Source organism: Neolamprologus multifasciatus, chromosome 2, assembly GCF_963576455.1.
Source record: "Neolamprologus multifasciatus chromosome 2, fNeoMul1.2, whole genome shotgun sequence".
NCBI lineage: Eukaryota > Metazoa > Chordata > Actinopteri > Cichliformes > Cichlidae > Neolamprologus > Neolamprologus multifasciatus.
This window is the reverse complement of record NC_140440.1, coordinates 33,755,862-33,775,018: the sequence shown is the minus strand read 5'-3', so window position 1 is coordinate 33,775,018 and position 19,157 is coordinate 33,755,862. Positions and strand designations below refer to the sequence as shown.

The 19,157-nt window shown below is 42.5% G+C and overlaps 2 protein-coding genes across 2 annotated transcripts in view; one reads left to right on the top strand and one right to left on the bottom strand.

Annotated features, from left to right (window-relative positions):
* Positions 1-2,063, bottom strand: part of apln (apelin) — a 22,260-nt gene extending 20,197 nt beyond the window's left edge. The window contains exon 1 of the mRNA XM_085173633.1: positions 1,934-2,063. Coding sequence (XP_085029759.1) covers positions 1,934-2,000 — 67 coding nt within the window. The 5' untranslated portion in view covers positions 2,001-2,063. The remainder of the gene's footprint in view (positions 1-1,933) is intronic.
* Positions 1-19,157, top strand: part of vimr2 (vimentin-related 2) — a 131,175-nt gene that overhangs the window by 88,716 nt on the left and 23,302 nt on the right. Inside the window, exon 12 of the mRNA XM_085173626.1 lies at positions 1,804-19,157. This exon is cut by the window's right edge and continues 23,302 nt beyond it. The gene's annotated coding sequence lies outside the window, so the exon portion shown is untranslated. The remainder of the gene's footprint in view (positions 1-1,803) is intronic.

Below are 19,157 nucleotides of genomic sequence, written 5' to 3'. Positions count from 1 at the left end.
TTGCGCGAGGAGTTTTTGCTAATATGCATTTGCACCCATAAATGCAATCAAGGCATCAAAGCTCACACTTCCCCACCCTATATCAGGCAGATCCAGATCTATATTCACTGCTTCCTGCAAGTGCACACACACACACAAACACACAAACATGCTTTCTCTGTCTTACTCTCTATGTATCTCTTCTTTCTTAGACACACATGTACACACGCACAGATGCCCGAGAAAGCGAAAGCCCGCTGAACTGGAAAAGCATTTGTCTCAAGATGAAAGGCTTCACACCCACTGCCTACATGCAGAGCCTTTTCCGACACCTTCCCGCGACAGCGCATACTGTAGCAGAGGCTTGTGCTACGCAGGCACACTCCAGCTAGCATCCCTCCCCACACCCATCAACGCTGCAACACACTTGCATCCCTTCCTCTCTCTTCGCTCCATTTCTCTCTCTTCCTCTCTGTCAATGGAGCTGTGGTACTACAGGAGCGGCCAGGGAACAGAGAGGCGCATAGGCGGCAGGACTTGAACGTTGAGACGGATAAGCTGCCGTGAAAGCCCGAGGCACAGCAGCTTTCTTTTCCCTGTCGCTGGTGTAGCACGGTGGGCTCTCAGGCGTGGAACATGCTTAGCCACACGCAGGGCGTGAAAAACGACACTGACCATGATGCAAGATAATTGCTTCCCATTTTACTCATGTGCTGAGAGCCTCAGACAAAAATAGCATGTCGCTGTAATGAATGTGCTGGGAAGCATGGGAACCGTGAGTGCTGTGGCCACGGATCGATACGGAGTGGACAGCATCTTGAAAGCTTAAAGTCTACACAGCATCTCAAAACACTGTCTGTACAGGACCTAGCAGCATAAGGAGTCTCACAGTGAATACGCTTAGGCCTTTATGCTTCATAATGTAGTCCAAATAGCATGCCAGTAGGCTAAATGTTATAATAAATGGTCTATATCCAGTAATATGGACATATTGCACAACCTGCCTATGTGTTTTTCTAAGCAGCTGTACTTGGTGGGTAGGTGATAAACCCAAGAATAGTCTAGACATTTACACAGGCCTAACTGTTGTTTTTTCACACCATAATGTTACCTGCATCAAATCTGCAGATTGTCTAAACTGCGCCCCTCAGGATCAATTTACTTCCACGAACCAGCAGAGTGGATATGCCCTCTTGCTGTTTAAATGTCCCAAGTCAATGTTTTTGTTCCAAATTGCAGACATTTGAGGTCCACAGTAGAACTGATATGTTGTTTAACAATGGCTCCAGAGACGCAACAGCACTTTACGGAATTTTACTGTGACAAGGCATCAAGCCCGAGCCCCTCCAGAGACAATCCACGCATCTGGGATCTGAGTTCCCCTCATTGATGCGTATAACAATTACAGCCCTCATTATCATCGCCACGGGAGGTACGCGTGCACATATATATGTAGGGTGCTCTAATAATTATATAGGACTTGGTTCAGATGGAATACATCAAGCAATAAATGAAGCACTCCACCTTACAGAACATGTGCCATGCATATCTGATATTTCATAACAGCCACAAACATCCATGCATCCAGGATATGTATCACTCAGCAGCAGCTCAACACATGAATGCCCATCAATAAAAAGCTCTTCACATTTCATCTCTTACAAGCACACATCAAGGTGAGGCAGGGAGGAAAACGATCAATCCGAGCTAGAACCCACATTCAACTTTATCTTAAAAGCCGTGGCAGTACAATAGCAGACAGTATAACCACTGCAGTGCAGTACTGTATACAACCAGGTGCTGATATTTATTCCTGCCTTTCAGAGCCCACACAAGGCTAACCATGCTGGGTAACTGATCAACTACAGCTGCCTGCACAAGCCCAAGGCACACAGAGAGAAATACAAAGCAAAGGGAGACGACCAGCGACGAGACTGGCCGCTCCTGTACTCACCAGCACTGGCAGAACACAGCAGAGACACCAAGAGCACAATCACCAGCGTCAGGATCTTCACATTCATTTCTGCACTCCCCTCTGGCTCTCCGCTAGTCACTCACTGATATACTGTAGTGGTGTGTGTGTGTGGATGGGAGGGAGTGAGAGAGGGAGAGCAGCTGAGCGAGCAAGAGAGGGAGAGAGACTGTTTGCTCCCCTGTGTGTGAGAGAGAGAAGTGAGTGTGTCAGTTTGTGGGAATGCGTGTGCGTGCGGTGCTGTGTATTTGTCTAAATATGTATTTGTGTATCAGTGTGTGACAGCGCCACTCCAAGACTGAAGGCGCGTCTTTATCCGAGCTCTCCCACGGAGGTGTGTGAACGTGAATCTCTTCTTTTCTTCTGTCAAAGAAACGCCAACGTGAGTTCAGCGGAGCTGTGAATGTGCTGAAAGTCAGCCTGCGGGTCTGCCTGTCGGTGTGCCTCTGTGCGTGTCTGTGTGCGCGTGTCACTCCTGTTTGCCTTGGATAAGGAGACTAGTTGGTCATGTGGCTTATGTATCATTGACTCTGTGGGTCACGGAAAAGCCCCCCTTGCCCCCATCATCATCACCCACCATCTCCACCCCTTTTCCTCAAACATGCAAGTGCACACGGCGGATGAAGGAGAAGGAGAGAGAAAAGGGAAGGAGGAGAGGGAGGAGCAGGGAGGTGAAGGGTGTGTGGTGGGGGGCACATGCAGGTTTATGATAATACCCAAACAGATGCTCTTGTTGAAAAGTCTTTGAATTGCAAAAAGGGGCTGCTCGCCAGGAATCCACAAATCAAAATACCAGCTTATAAGGGGAAGTAGATGAAAGAAGGGAAGGTGTGAGATGAGGTTCATGCTTTCCTGCTTTTGTATCTCCGCCAGCTGTACAGCTCTTTCTTCCTCATACTATTCTTTGCCCCGGCAGTCGTGTCTCGCCAAAGGTACGGCTTAAATCGTCTGTGCCGTTTGAAGTTGGCGTCCGTGACACTTTGGAGTAAATGCAGGAAAAAACTTATCAGACTCTGCCTGATTCTATCTCTTGCATTTGTTTCGCTGCCCCTGAAGTCATTTGTTTTATTTTGTTCCACAGATTATATTCTTTCTACGAACAAAAGCCGCACGAGAGCCGACGCCCTGCGCGGCTAGAAAATAACTCAACTTATTTTTTTTCATCTGTTTATCAGACAATAAACAGGAAAGGTTGCATTTCTTGCTGTGAATTGTGAGAACTGTAAGCAAGCACTCGAACTTTTCTTATCGCGTTTAGCCACAGAGCAACTTCTCCGTAGACTCTTGGGAATAAAATCATTCAGGAAGGGCCATAAATTTTGTGTGTATTATATTATACATACAGAATATTTAAACGCTACAGTACTGCTGAACTCCACCCTATAACAATCTTTTATGCTGCGCAAAACAAGGAGGATCCAATAAACGCTTTGCAGCCTTTAAATGATAAAATACTTTTTAGTGATTGAAGCTAATTTTTAATCTTGAACATGATTTTTTTTGTAAAATATTGTCTATGTGGTGTTAGCTTCCAATAAGGACTGCTCACGACTTACAGCGACAACCCCTCACCCACCATAATCCTCCACACAACTTCTTTTCTATGTGTTGTCACTAAACAGTCACTTCGGCGGTGCAGACCTGAGAAAAGGGGCCCCGTGACCCTAACTCCACATCTCCCGCTTCGCACAGCCTGGCCATTGTCTTCCCGAGGCCCCGGGTCCCAGAGGGCAACACGTCTGTGCCACCCACTTGAGATCCAACAACAAGAGCACCTTCCATTTTTACATGCAGCACTTGAAGCCTTCACTCTATGTGAAGCAATCCTCTCACCTCGGGGGGTGGCCAAGCCCCCGGGGCTAAAGATGCTTATCCAAGCCTGTCCTTTTTTTAGCTGAAAGATAATTCGCCCAAGTGCCTTTAAAGAATCTGTTCACCACATTTTCTCAGAAGTGCTCACTGATCATCGACAGAAAGAATGGGCAATTCTTTCCAATTGTACATAATGAGAGATACTGGGGATTATAGCGCCATTACCAGCCCACTTAGTAGTTAGGAGTAATTCAGAATTTGATTTAATACAACATTCGAGGATCATTTCGAATCTACGTAGGATAACCGCCTGCGGAGTTCTTTCAAATTAACAGCTAACACAGGTATCAAGGCTGAAACCGAAGCAGATATCCAGAATGCGGAGAGTCCAGATGCTAGCGATCATAATTCACGACTGTGGATTTACTTGTCATTAAAACGCAGGTTGGATAGTAATAAGAATATGCGAGACATTATAAAGTTGGCAGCATGGGCTCAAACATTTGCACTCTATTAGCTTTAATTGTCTTAGCTTGAAGCAAAGCCTGTAATGAAAATGTAACAGATGGTGTTTCCTTAGAGTGTATCAGTGGACTGTGTGCCAGTGGAGGATTGCCGCCTCACGTCCGGGGATATAGAGCGAGTCCTGGCAGCACGGCGCTGGCAACAACAGTCCGAGGGCAGCAACGCTTCCACATGTGCCTCAACACGGGAAACGCTCGGCTGTTTACAGGAAGCTTTTGTTGAAGGAATGCCGTGGATGGCTGGATTCGGTCGCTGCTGACGACTTTTCCTGATTCCTGAGTTTTTAATAACAGACAGACATTCCTAAGATAAGTGTTCCATGGGTGATGGAGAAGGTATCTTTCAAAGATAAGTCAGCGTGTGCCGCAGGAACTATCAACAGGTGGCCTCTCAGCTGTGGCTAAATCGGTCGCCTGATCTCAGAGAAGATTTGCTGCATTATTCGCTGTATTCACAATTAATGTGTTTCCTGTTTACCATCCGCTGCTAAATAAAGCCCCCAGATATCTGAAATGCTGATGAATTTTGCGGATGTTTGTTTGCATTGTTGTTGTTTTGTTTTTTTTTGACGATTGAATAAAGTGAACCGAACACTTCCGCTTCCATTTCTTGAGCATCTTATCAGATGCAGCGCACCTTTACTGAAAAGGAAAACAAATCAAAGTCCCATCATAACAAGCATCACAGTCGTGTCGATGTGAGATCGGGTTCGGTTTGCTAATTGGCTTCTTGGGAGCAATCAGCGTGGAGGGAAGAGAGTGTGACATCTTCATTAGGACGTTTCAAAGATGAGATGCGAGAGTCTAAGCTCGGTTTTGCTCATTTTGTGATCCTTCCCTCAAGCAGCCTGCGCGCCGTATCACGAAACGTCAAGAATCAGAGGCTCGGTGGATTAACTTATCTGCCTTTATTTGTCACATTGACATTTAACTGAACCCCATGAAAGATAGGGCAGCAATTTCCCCCCAATTTCAGATCCTCATTCTTCTGACTTTTCTGTATTTTCATACTTGCAGAAATTGAGTTCCTCGCAGTCATTAAACAACTATAAAGAACTGCTGTAACGATGAAACGTAGCATCTGCTTAACTCGTGTTTTTCATGCAGATAACACAGCAAAACATCAAGTGGCTGTCTCTTTATGAAGAAGTTCAAACAGACGGGTCTGTTTATCACTAAATTTGGACACCAGCTGAGGTTTATCTCCTCTAATGTTGGTCAGAATCTGAGCACACTTACGAGAACAATCAGAAACCCATGAGAATAAAGCAATTTACACAAACGTAATCATATAAATACAAATTAAATTCTCATCTTCCTCCTCTTTTTCTACTTTTAAATCCAAAATAAGCAAAATAAATAATAGAAACGATGACGTTTTTCATCGGGAGATTCCAAATTGTTTCCACTTGTGCTCCTTCTTTGTGTGTGTCGACCAGGCAGGTTATCCCCTTGTATCTAATGCAGCGTTGCGTGACTCTCAGACAGTATAATCAGTGTGATATGGCTCATCAGTCTACAACTAAAGTTGCCAACAGATCTAAGAAGGATATGTTGCGAGTCCCTTGAGCTGCCTGCAGACAAAAAGGCAACTTTTCACCGACGCTTTTATTAATCACATTAATCCCGTCAGCTGACTTCCATCTCTGTGGATTCGCAGGTTGGGAGGGCAGATTTTTATCCTGTGATATTGCACCTGCGTAATGTCTATTTTTAAAGAAATCTGTTCACGCCGCAGAGCGGTTCTTCAAATCATGAGAAAATTATACGTGGATTTGCTCTGGTTTGCAGTATCGAACTCAAAGCATGTACAAAACAGGCTTTGCACCCTCATGGTCCTGTCAGGCACAGATTCCTCATAGATATGGTTAAAAAAAAATAAAAACAAACAAGGGAAGTCTTTTGAATGGTCTGCACTCTCCCCTGGCTAATCAGCAATAAAAATCTCCTGAGGGTTTTTCTCCAGGTGGCAGGTGATACCAGCCTGTCTGACATCACCCTCGGGGCAGATGTTTCACTGCTTCTGCTCAGCACAGAAACTTTCTTAAGTATGACTCCTCACCTTTAACTTTCTGTATGTCTTTGCTGTTGATGTGTACCGGTATGTGCTGTACAGAAGGGGACTCGATGGCGCTACGCCAGACTTTTACACGCTCCCGTGATCTTCAGCATACCAATCTTCTGGCTCCTGAGTGCACCATTCTTCAGCAGTGTTGTTTTCCTCAGTACGCAGAAGATACAGCAATCATCCACCCGTCCTTCATTGTAGCAGAGGATCAAACTGAGTCAAAACATGCTAAATGGAGAGGGTGTTGAATCTAAAGTGGGTAACTGCCCTCTTCCTCTGCAATATTGTCGCAGTTATCAGAAGTTTGATCTGTCTGAACAGTGGCGTGCAGTTTGGAAATGGCCGATTTGTTTCTTATAGATGATGTTTTTTTTTCTTTAACTGTCAGGGACGGAGCATGCCACGGCTTGGTCTCGCTCAAGACAGAGAAATGTGACTTGACAGATGAGCGATAAGGAAATGTTCTTGGGGAGGAGAAGACAGACTCTGAAAACAGACATTAGGTGTCTTTGAAAGCTCACAAAGCTTTCGTCTGTACTGCGAATTGACGGAGCTAAAGATCAACTCTTGTCGGAACTTGGCTCATTGAACCTTTTACTAAACGTATTTCTTCTTCCTTGATGCAGGTCATGGGATGTTTTAAGGAGTAGGAAAAGTGCACTTTTGATAGCAGCTAACTGTTGTTATAAGGGCATTACTTTTTAGGCTGCCTGAAAATCAAAAGAAACTGCACTAAACCTCTTTACAGATGAAATATGTGATACAAGAGTGGGGAAAAAAACCTCAAAACAGAGCATTTAGCACATCCCTGCGCTCTTAACTGTTGGCATGGTTGTGTTTGGCTTCAACGTCGAGCCTATGCACACAGCTTTGCACGCTGTTGTCTAAATTTTGTGTACAATTACCAGGGGACAGTGTCAAAAATCTGTTCTCCTTCAGACTTACATGGAGAAGTTATAAAATACAAAGAGCTGAAGTGAAACTTATGGTTTTTTTTTTTTAAATCTTTGCTGTTTTATCATCCATCTCTATGTGGTGAACTCTCTTGTCCCTCTGTTTCTTGTCTTTACCCATTAGTAATATCTATATATAAGGTTTTTCTCTCTTCGGGGAGCATTCATTAAATGAAAAGCTTAATGCTTAATGAGTGACAGTGTTGGGAAGGTTACTTTTAAAATGTATTCCATTACAGATTACAGATTACATGCCCCAAAATGTATTCTGTAACGTATTCTGTTACGTTACTCAATGAGAGTAACGTATTCTGAATACTTTGGATTACTTAATATATTATCATGCTGTTTACAACTACATGAATGTACTATTGCTGTGATTTATTACTGTTACTGAAGGTCCGCGGCTCCGAACCGTAGTAAAGGGACCTCTGGCTAATACGGTGGGTTCTGTGTCGGCTCGTAGCTGAAAACTAGCTTTACTTTGTTGTCTGGGTCAACTTTGCTAGCAGAGACAGAGAGAGGCGTTGAAAGGCTGCTCCAACAGAACTTATTGTTTCAGAGGAAAACACGAACACGGTGTACAGTCGAGTTTTAATAGCTTACTTACAACTGGGTTCATCAGGCTCTCTTCTTGGCTGCAGTGGTTATTATTATATTTACATGCTTCCAGCTCCCGTTTTTGCTCGATGACAGCTCGTACTTTTCCTTTTTCTCCCTCCCTCGCTCACAGACACATAACAGGTATGGCAGTCCATTCTCCCTGCAGCACGGACTACACTGCCCATGATGCTACATTCTTTAGCGCTATACCTGTAGCATTCTGCGTATTAGCTTAGCACAACAACAACAACAAAAAAAGGCCTCTCTCACCCATGAAACACGCAGAGAGAGAGAGCATCACCCTGTAACCATGGCAACCGCAACGCTGCCGCCTGGAACAACAGAACGTAGCTGTCAAACAAAACCCAAACAGGCCTGACCCGCCACAATATGAAACAGGGAAGTACCGCCGTGTAATCCATTTATTTCAACAAAGTAACTGTATTCTAAATACCACCTTTTTAAACGGTAACTGTAACAGAATACAGTTACTCATATTTTATATTTTAAATACGTAACGGCGGTACATGTATTCCGTTACTCCCCAACACTGGTAATATCTATATATAAGGTTTTTCTCTCTTCGGGGAGCATTCATTAAATGAAAAGCTTAATGCTTAACGAGTGCGTAGATGAATCGAGAGATACTTTATTAATCCAACTGGGAAATTTCATGGAAATTCAAATAAATAAGTAGAGACAAAACATTAAATATAAGCGGTACATAAAATGCAATGGAGTATCTATTGATCAGTGACATAAAATATATACTATAGGTAGAGAAAAAATAGAGAGGACCTCAGAAGAAATGATTACTTGATAGTTGTAGCCTGACTACTGATTTAACTGCAACGGACCATCTCGTTTTGTGAGTGAACATAATCGACTGTCAGTAGGAGATGATGACAGATGATGCCAGCCATGATCTTGTGAAGCGAATATTTAGACAGGAGGTTGAAGTGCTAACTCATCGGTTAATGCTAATAAACCTTTTATAGCAAGGTGAACTGATGGACTGTGTGCTACGTGCATCACATACAAACACCTGCTCATCATAAATAAGATGCTAGAATTTTACTCACCAACACAGAAAGCGAGTGTACAGTCTGTTAGTACAATGAACTGCATCAAAAAGCACCAACACAAGCAGCACTGAGTCAAATTATTGAGGTGATTTGCAGGTAAGGGGGTTACATTCAAAGCAGCCCTGCTCCTAATAATACAAAACAAACTTTAAGGAGCAGATTTTCTAAACGCTGCAGTGGAAAGTTGTGCGGATGATTGACTAATGGTGCAGGAATTTATTAAGAAGTATGCAGTTAGTTTATGTGAAACGTGACCAGCAGTTTATCAAGCGCAGCATATATTAATGGATCAAAAGTAAAACACCTGATAAACCAAATTAATGGATTTACACATGTGCTTCTCTCTGAAAACAATAAAGACATTCAGACCAATGAGAGGCAGCTGAAGGAGAATTAGTTTGTTAATGATATCAAAATTGCAGTAATGCAGACGCTGTACCGGTCCGTCGTGGTGAAGAGGAAGCTGAGTGTAAAAGCGAAGCTCTCAATTTACCGGTCGATCTACGTCCCTACCCTCACCTATGGCCACGAGCTGTGGGTAGTGACCGAAAGAACGAGATCGCGGATACAAGCGGCGGAAATGAGTTTCCTCCGAAGGGTGGCTGGCCTCTCCCTTAGAGATAGGGTGAGAACTTCGGCCATCCGGGAGGGGCTCAGAGTAGAGCCGCTGCTGCTCCACATCGAAAGGAGCCAGCTGAGGTGGTTCGGGCATCTGACAAGGACGCCTCCTGGGCGCCTCCTGGGTGAGGTGTTCCAGGCATGTCCCAACGGGAGGAGGCCCCGGGGCAGACCCAGGACACGCTGGAGAGATTATATCTCTCGGCTGGCCTGGGAACGCCTTGGTGTTCCCCCGGATAAGCTGGAGGAGGTGGCTGGGGAGAGGGAGGTCTGGGCCTCTCTGCTTAGGCTGCTGCCCCCGCGACCCGGCCTCGGATAAAGCGGATGAAGATGGATGGATGATATCAAAATTGCTGGGGGCTATTCCACTGTCTAAACTTGGAATTTCTGTGTAACAGCTGGCCTGTGTAATGTGCAGAAGAATACAAAATATTATTCACTGTATCGTCCAATGAAGCCATCCTTGTGTTAATGAGGATATTTTTACTGTGCTTAAATGCATAGATCGCTTTCTCAATATTCAATATAATATTCAATATTCAAATTCACTCATTAATTTAAAACACTAACACAATCCCATTAAACACTAGATTTTGAGAGACATTAACGTGGTATGGAACAGTTCCAATAGAGAGAGAGAAACTCAATGAAAATGTGTGCGCACTGCTGAGAAAAACTGCGTGCTGATCTCTGTGTAGAAACGAAACACCACAAATGTAAAGAGTAACAGAGCTGACTGTAAAAAAGGCACCAAACTGGCCCCGAATATTTAAGATGTAAGCAACTGAAAAAACCTCAAACATTGCACACATGGCCACAGAAAGCAGATCAATTTTTTGTACCTAAGTGTAAATAAAAAGTGCTGGACATTTTAACATGTAAGTCTATGGAGACTGACTCATGTGGTCATTAGGGGACCTTCAGATTTTGGCTCTGGTTTCATATTTTTAGATCCAGATGTGACCGCTGGAATATTTACATTTATATTTGACTGTATCCGGAGTACCCGGAGGGAACCCACACTTCCTCCCCCCCGTCCAAAGACATGCAGCTTGTGGGGATAGGTTAATTGGAAAATCCAAATTGCCATTAGGTGTGAATGTGCGAGTGAATGTGAGTGCGAATGGTTGTCTGTCTCTGTGTGTTGGCCCTGCGACAGACTGGCGACCTGTCCAGGGTGTACCCCGCCTCTCGCCCTATGACAGCTGGGATAGGCTCCAGCGCCCCCCGTGACCCTGAAAAGGATAAGCGGAAGTGAATGGATGGTTGGATGGATGGATTTGACTGTATCCGGTTTTTGATGTTGTTCTTTTATGCATTAAGATGCTGCATTAATCTTTATATACTCAGACAGGAAGACTACTGGGTGATGGTATATTTAACTGATTCATGTAAAGCTTAGTAATTCATATCATTAGTACAATAGTTTGATATATAATGGTAATAATTGAAGGAGAATAAGCTGCTCAAATGTTCAATGCATTGGTTTCTTTTTTTCAATACTTAATTTAAGTAAAGGTGTCCTAAATTATAAATAAATGGAAGAAAAATAACTTATCAACTTGTGGAAGTGAAGAAAAGTGGGGGTATAAAGAGCAAAGCCTAGAAACTGGCAGTGTTCTGAAGTCTTTTGTCTCTTATCTGTGTATAAGACTTGTCTTTGATGTCTTGTCACCTTCCCCCCATTCTGAATTCTCTTTGCTCTTTTCAAGAAAAAAATAAAAAAAAGCGACAACCCTTCATTTAAAAAAAAAAAGACTCCTTTTTTATTTTTCCGATTCGTGCAATCAAAGTAAATTATTCATGGTTGCGCAGACTTTAAAGCATGAGCAGATCCGGTGACTGTTTCCCCCGCTGCTATTGTTATGAACAAAAAAAGAAAAAGGGGGCAAGAAAAGGCAACTTCATTAATGGCACATTATGTTTTATGGCAGACTAAAACTTCAAGTGTCCCGAGCTGAATTTGTTTCTGTTTTATGTGAGCCACCCCGGTCCCCACCTGCCTCAGGAGGGGTAGATGAAGGGCATTTCTCAACATGAGCTTAGACTCCCCTTAAACAGGCTTTTATATGAACCCCAATGAAATGCAGATGGGGAGCACCTGACAGATGAATGAAAGCTTGCATATATCCCTTAAATGATTTTTTTCAATGTTTTTGGTTTAATTAGCTGCCAAATAGTAGGACGCAGTTTTTATGGGCCTTATCCTAAATTTGATTGGACAAGAAAAACAGTTGCTCGTGCATCTCTGCTGACAAAGTCTTCCTGCCTTTAAAAGGAAAGAAATATGGTCGTTTCTCTGTGTTGTGGCTATTATAAAGAAGTTAAATACGACTCTGAAAAGAGTTTAAAAGAAGAAAAGAGACAGGAAAGACAAACAAAAAGGGAAATGGAGTCAACAAAAGATATGCTGTGCTTTGTACTTTTGGCACGGTGGCAGCACTTGATGAATGGACGTCTCTGAAGAAACGGCGTCTCTTCACAGGGAACGCCTGACCTCCCTGAGTTACATAGCAACTAGGCTTTTGGTATTAGACATTGTATTTCACATCATTTTTATCTATGAATGCACACAGCTCTATAAATTTAAAGCAGACGTGTGCTCTATTAAAGAGGGAGGTTTCTACTTATGCACTCACAACTCCTCAGCTTATGTCGGGGGTCAATCGAATAGTTCCTGCTATTCGGTTTCACTAACTGGCAGACTTTGTTTTTTTGGCATCAGATCTGACAAAGCACAACAAATGGCTAATGCCTCTGAATCAACTCTCCACACCATCACGCAAAAACACATGTACACACACAATCACTCTAACATATCGAGACTGGATGGCTTGAATCATTCACACCAGAGCTCAGAGTTTTAGCCCTGTGATGTCAACACATTTAGCATATTTTCACCATCATATGTGACTTTTGTACATAATTTATCTTAAACAGTAATCTAAAATGAAATATACAAATGGTTACATTTTACACAGTGGTTGTAGGCGTGTTAGTGTTTATCACGTCTACTCTTACCGGCCACTTTATTAGAGCTAGACCTTAATACAGTTTTTTGGGTCCATGTTGACACGATAGCACCACACACTTGCTGCAGATTCTTCGCATAACCACGATGCACATTTTCTGTTACATCACATCCTAATTGTGCTCTGTTGGATTGTGATCTGGACACTGTGGAGCCTATTTGAATACAGTGAAATCATTTTCATGTTCAAGACACCAGTTTGAATTGATGTGAGCTTTGTGACATGCTGCATGCTGTGCCAGATAGGTGGCCTGTCCAGGGTGTACTGTACAGCAGCAGTCCCCAACCCCTGGGCCAAGGACCGGTACCGGTCTGTGAGTCGTTTGGTACCAGGCCACGAGAGTTGAGGCTTGGGTGTGAAATTTATGGTTTTCAGGGTTTTAATCGTTATTTTTTTATCATTAACTCAGTTTCCCTGGGTCTTTTGTTTGTGTGTTATGAATAAATTTTCTTTTTTTTTGGTACTGGTACTGGTTTTATTTTGTTGTATTTATCCATGACACCTTAACAGTGTTGGGGAGTAACGGAATACATGTACCGCTGTTACGTATTTAAAATACAAAATATGAGTAACTGTATTCCGTTACAGTTACCGTTTAAAAAGGTGGTATTTAGAATACAGTTACTTTGTTGAAATAAATGGATTACACGGCGGTACTTCCCTGTTTCATATTGTGGCGGGTCAGGACTGTTTGGGTTTTGTTTGACAGCTACGTTCTGTTGTTCCAGGCGACAGCATTACGGTTGCCATGGTTACAGGGTGACGCTCTCTCTCTGCGTGTTTCCTGGGTGAGAGAGCGCCTTTTTGTTGTTGTTGTTGTTGTACTAAGCTAATAAGCAGAATGCTACAGGTATTAGCTCTAAAGAATGTAGCATCATAGGCAGTGTAGTCCGTGCTGCAGGGAGAATGGACTGCCATACACGTTATGTGTCTGTGAGCGAGGGAGGGAGAAAAAGGAAAAGTACGAGCTGTCATCGAGCAAAAACGGGAGCTGGAAGCATGTAAATATAATAATAACCACTGCAGCCAAGAAGAGAGCCTGACGAGCCCAGTTGTAAGTAAGCTATTAAGACTCAACTGTACACCGTGTTCGTGTTTTCCTCTGAAACAATAAGTTCTGTTGGAGCAGCCTTTCAACGCCTCTCTCTGTCTCTCGCAAGCAAAGTTGACCCAGACAACAAAGTAAAGCTAGTTTTCGGCTACGAGCCCGACACAGAACCCACCGTATTAGCCAGAGGTCCCTTTACTACGGTTCGGAGCCGCGGACCTTCAGTAACAGTAATAAATCACAGCAATAGTACATTCATGTAGTTGTAAACAGCATGATAATATATTAAGTAATCCAAAGTATTCAGAATACGTTACTCTCATTGAGTAACGTAACGGAATACGTTACAGAATACATTTTGGGGCATGTAATCTGTAATCTGTAATGGAATACATTTTAAAAGTAACCTTCCCAACACTGGTTAGCAGCACACAACTTCAGCACACTCTGTGCTTCTAAGACGATCATTCAGCTCTTTGATGTGACAGCACTGATGACCACACTGGTTTCTCATGGGTCTGGCTGTATTACAAGTTGGCACCAGTTTCTCTTGCTTCAGATTTCAGCTACTAGAGATGAGTAACATACCGGTCAAACCATTACAGAAGAGTACCAACGCTGCAGATGAACCAGTAGACATGTACCGCACTTCAAACCCATAGTCATTTAGTTTGAGGATTATATGATAATATTTTAAGAAAAAAGTTTTTAACAACTTGTCAGTCACAAGATATTAACCAATGAGCTCAATGCTTCTGCCTTTTTCAGATGCTCCCTGGAAGTCTCATTATGACCACTTGCACATCAGTTTCTTGTTTATTTTTATTTACAGTTTGTTTTTTTTCCTGAGCAATCTTGTTGTACTTCAACACACACTTTGACTTTCTCCAGAAATGCAGTGCAGGTGGCTTTCCACCTGCACTGCATTTCTGTTCTTCTCTCTCCTGCTCTCTGTGATTTCTTGTGTTTTCAACTTGATCCACAGTAGCCAATCTTTCTGGAGAAGAACAGACTTCACCATTTAGCACATGTAGCTTTATTTCAAATGACGGGCCCTTCTGGATCTCACATCTGCTCAATTGGAGCAGATGTACTAGATTTAAGGTAGTTTTTGAAGTCTATTGGTAGTGATAGATTAAACTTTTTGTCAATTTATGTAGTGCCATCTGCCTGCTATAATGCTAACTGTTTAACTAAGTGCTGTTAACTGATTGTTGATTGCTAATTGTGTGGTGGTATAGCACTAAACAGCACGGGGACAGAAAACCACAGTTGTTCAGTTCCTAGTTTCACAATATAGAGAATCTAGGATATACATGTATATCTATCTATTAGGGGTGCAACAATACTCGTGTCGATATTGAACCGTTCGATACAGTGCTTTCGGTTCTGTATGCATATGTATCGAACAATACAAAATTTTTAAATTTATTTTATCAACTTTTCTTCTGACGGTGCTGTCTGTGTTGAGCGCTCAGTGGATCTGCGCTCGACAGTGCAGCCTAGGCAGAGTAGTCGAACGCAGATTCACTGAGCGCAGGGCAAGCTAGCAAGACAGAAGCTAAGCTCTCGTTGCAACATGGCAAATTGAACCTCCCCCACCCTCATTCAGATCTGGCGTTTGGAACTATTTTGGTTTTCATGTGAAGTATGACCCTGAAGGTAAGCGCGTCATGGACTAAAGTAAAACAGTATGTTGGATGTGCCACGCAATGCTCAATTACATTGGTGGGAACTAGTGCGTTAGCACAGTTTGCCCCACGGGGCTGGACGGCGTCAACTAGTCTTAATCTTAATCTTATTTGAAGAAAAGAAGAAAGTCAAAGTGTGTGTTGAAGTACAACAAGATTGCTCAGCGAAAAAAACCAAACTGTAAACAAAAATAAACAAGAACCTGATATGCACATGTCCATCTAGATAGATAGATATCTACATAGATAGATAGACAGACACATACCTATAGACATCCAAAGACGAGCTTTAAATGTCCTTCAAGCTCCCTGAAGAACTATTTCTGAAGACTACTTAAAGAAAGCTTTACCTAAGAGACTTAAGGCAGTTGAAAATATCAAATATTGACTTTCAAGCTTGTTACAACTGCACAAACTCTGTATTTGCCTTATTATGTTTACACGTTTCAATAAGTTGCTGCACCCATTTCACATTTCCCTAGCAAAATCTAGCAAAATGAAAGGTGGCTCCAGACTTTTAAACAGTAGTGTATGTTTGTCTATGCTAGCAGTTGCACAACTTATTTAACCAAGGCAAAAGGTTATCTGAAAGCAATCTGTTGGATTTAGGTAAGAAGTTATATTTAAGCTTTACAGGGTCAAAAAAGGAAAAAGGTCACTGGAAACGTAGGATTTCCTGTGGTTATTGCTGTGAATTCTCAAGCTAAACAGACACGCCATCCAACCAGTATAGTGTAACTTAAGGTACACCACAAGCCTCTTTAGTCAACCTTTAGACAATATGTTTAAACATTCATTCAAAAAAAATTCTGGTGTTTGGAACCATGTAGCACTCAGTAAATACTCAGATTTGCTTATTCCAGTGCATTTTGTGTCAATATTTCTCTTGTCGAAAGTAAATCAAAGCCAAAAGGTCCTGAAGAGATTGGAAAAATTGCAATATGATCTCCCAGTGTTTGCCCTCATTCTGTAACTTACTTCTTTTAGAGTACTGTTTTGTGGCTTCAGGCCGCTTCGGCTCTTTGCATGTTTGAATTTCAGCACCAACTGCTCGCCGATATTTCTGCCTGAAAAATCAGAGGAGGTGGTGAGGTGACTCAGTTACCATGGGAAAACAGTGGATGATGCTTGGTGGGTTGAGGTGTCCAATATGGCAGCACATTCCCCTCTCTGATCACCCCTCCAGCTGGTTTAAATGAGAGTTGGCTGCTGAAGCATTTTGCCCCACTTGTCCTGATGTGTTTGTGATCAAATGAGCAGTCAGGCCCTTCAGTGCTCACTCATTATCTGGACATTGAGCCTGAACTCGATGTGGGAGGCTCCCCTGCTCAGATAAGCCTGGAATGCTCCTTGTTTAGTGACACTTCAAAGCATACAGTGCAATGAAATTGATGCTGCTGTTGTTTGAAAATCACATTTTCAATTTTTGAGAGGTTTGTGAAACCGTGCATGAAAAGTCAACATTTTGGTGATGTGTGGTTTTACCCCCAGTGGGGGATATCTATAGCTTTGAGATTCTTTCTAAACAGCAAAGATTTGCCTTAAAGGAAAACAGCTCTGGGCAGAGGAATAAAAGGCCTCTTTTCAAGATTTTGGGAAAAACAGCCTCGTCCGATATCACTCAAAGCTCAATTTTATGGTTTTGTGGCGCGTTTTCAAGCCATATAAAGTCATTTTCACACTCTGCCTCCCCTGGCAGCAGTCGCATTGTGCCTCTGTGGGTTGCTGGAATGGTTTGTTTGCTGCACATGAAAGAAATGAGTCTGAGCTGTTTTATGCAGCTGTTTATTCACCATGGCACTGCTTCAGAAAAAGTCAGAGAGAGACCGATTTCTTTGTGGTTGGCAGTTTGTAAATTAATTGGTTTATTTGGTTTTGGAAGATTGCATGCACCACATATTTGGAGCAATCAAATAGCCAATTATGTGGTTTCAGATTTCATGTTTAGGTCCAGCTGTGACAAGCTCAACTATCCATAGACAAGCGTGGCTGGATTTAATGTCTGTTAAAAATGGCAGATTGCTTGGCATCGCGACTAAAGACAATGCAAAACAATAATTTGATTGCAGAAATGTATAGTGGTAGTAAAAAATGACTACAGTATCATCTTTCATGTATTAAACCCTTATTATTTCAAGAGTTTTATCACTTCATCTTGGGTAATGTCATTACTGGAAATCAAGTTATAAATCTGATATTCCCTTACAGGGTTAGTAAGTAAAGATTTGACATTTTGGGGAAAACATCCAAACACTTGTGTGGAGAAAATCTGCAAAACTGCAGGAGATATAAATTACATGTGTATTTTTTTTACTGTATAACTTGGACAGTGAAATACAGACATTCATATAAAGAAGGCTTGCTGACAACAGAAACATGAAATAGGATCCGTCAGTCCTGCAGTTTACTGTTGGCGAAAAAGGTATTTTTATTCACCAATCAATTACAACATTAAATCTACTGACAGGTGAAGGGAAAAACCTGTCATTTTAAACAATGTAATGTTCTGCTTGGCATTCATGTGGATGCTATCTTGACGTCCACCTGAACGTTATTTCAAGTCAATTTGACTCCCCAATGGCACCAGCCCTCCCCAGAAGGTTGAGACAGCCCACCAGATCCAAAAATGTGCTCAGAAGCAGCTTGAGAAATACCACAAAATCACTATAGCTATAGAGGAGTGTATGGTCCTGGCTGGGGATGGGTACCGGTATCCGGTGCCATGATGGCTTCTGTCATAAGCGGTAGTAACCAGACCGAAAAGCAGCGCACATTTCGTTCATTTCGTGTGTAATTTACGTTGAGTAGGCTAACCACGTGATTAAATTAATGCATGTAAGGTGAACTAGCAAACATCATCATAGTTACATGCGGCTGTCTTCTTGTTTGATGGCAGATACTCCCTTCACCCTGGCCATAAAGGCTAAAATGACCAAAGAAAAAGTGGAAAACAGCTAAACATGAGAGGTTTTTGGACAAAGTTTGTGTTTTTTCCATTGTTTAAGCACTGCTTCCAGCCAAGAGTGATACCATATATGCCCCATAGCTGCAGAAAAGGCTAACATTGTTATCTTTTTACAAAAAAAAAGCTGAACATGAGAGGTTTTTGGACCAATTTTGTGTTGTCCATTCTTTAAGCACCGGTTTGAGCACCGTTTAAGCACCGGCACCGTTTCAAAAGTACCGGTTTGGCACCGGTATCGGATAAAACCTAAACGATACCCATCCCTAGTCCTGGCTATAGTTTTAAGATACTCTGCTCTTCACTAGTTACCAAAAAGGTAAAAATGTTAAAAAGAAGAAATCGGTTAGAAAGTAAGCAGAACAAATCTTAGTCATTCTCATTTTCTGGGCTTCAATTAAGACTGTTTAGTTAAAGTCACTAACAAGAACAGAAGGTGCAAAGCCTGGGGGGGGGGGGGGGATGAGATTGATGAAAGGCATCTGGAAATCATCCCAGTACAATCTCAGCACCAAACTGAAACTCTACAGGAGCTGTTTCCTGTCGACTCTTCTGTGCGGATCAGTATGCTGGCACATGGCCAAGTGCATGGCTGACAGGTTGTCATCTTTCTGCAAAACATGCCTGAGAAGAATCAGGCATGTTTTGGCCAAAGAAAATCACCAACAGTGACCTTCACCATCAGTGTAATGACATGGAGACCGTGGTCATCCGGGTGAGATGTAGATCGATCGGCCACGTCCTCAGATTGAAAAGGGATGCATGTGCAAATAGTGCAATGCAGTGTTTCACAATAGGGAAGCAAAAAAG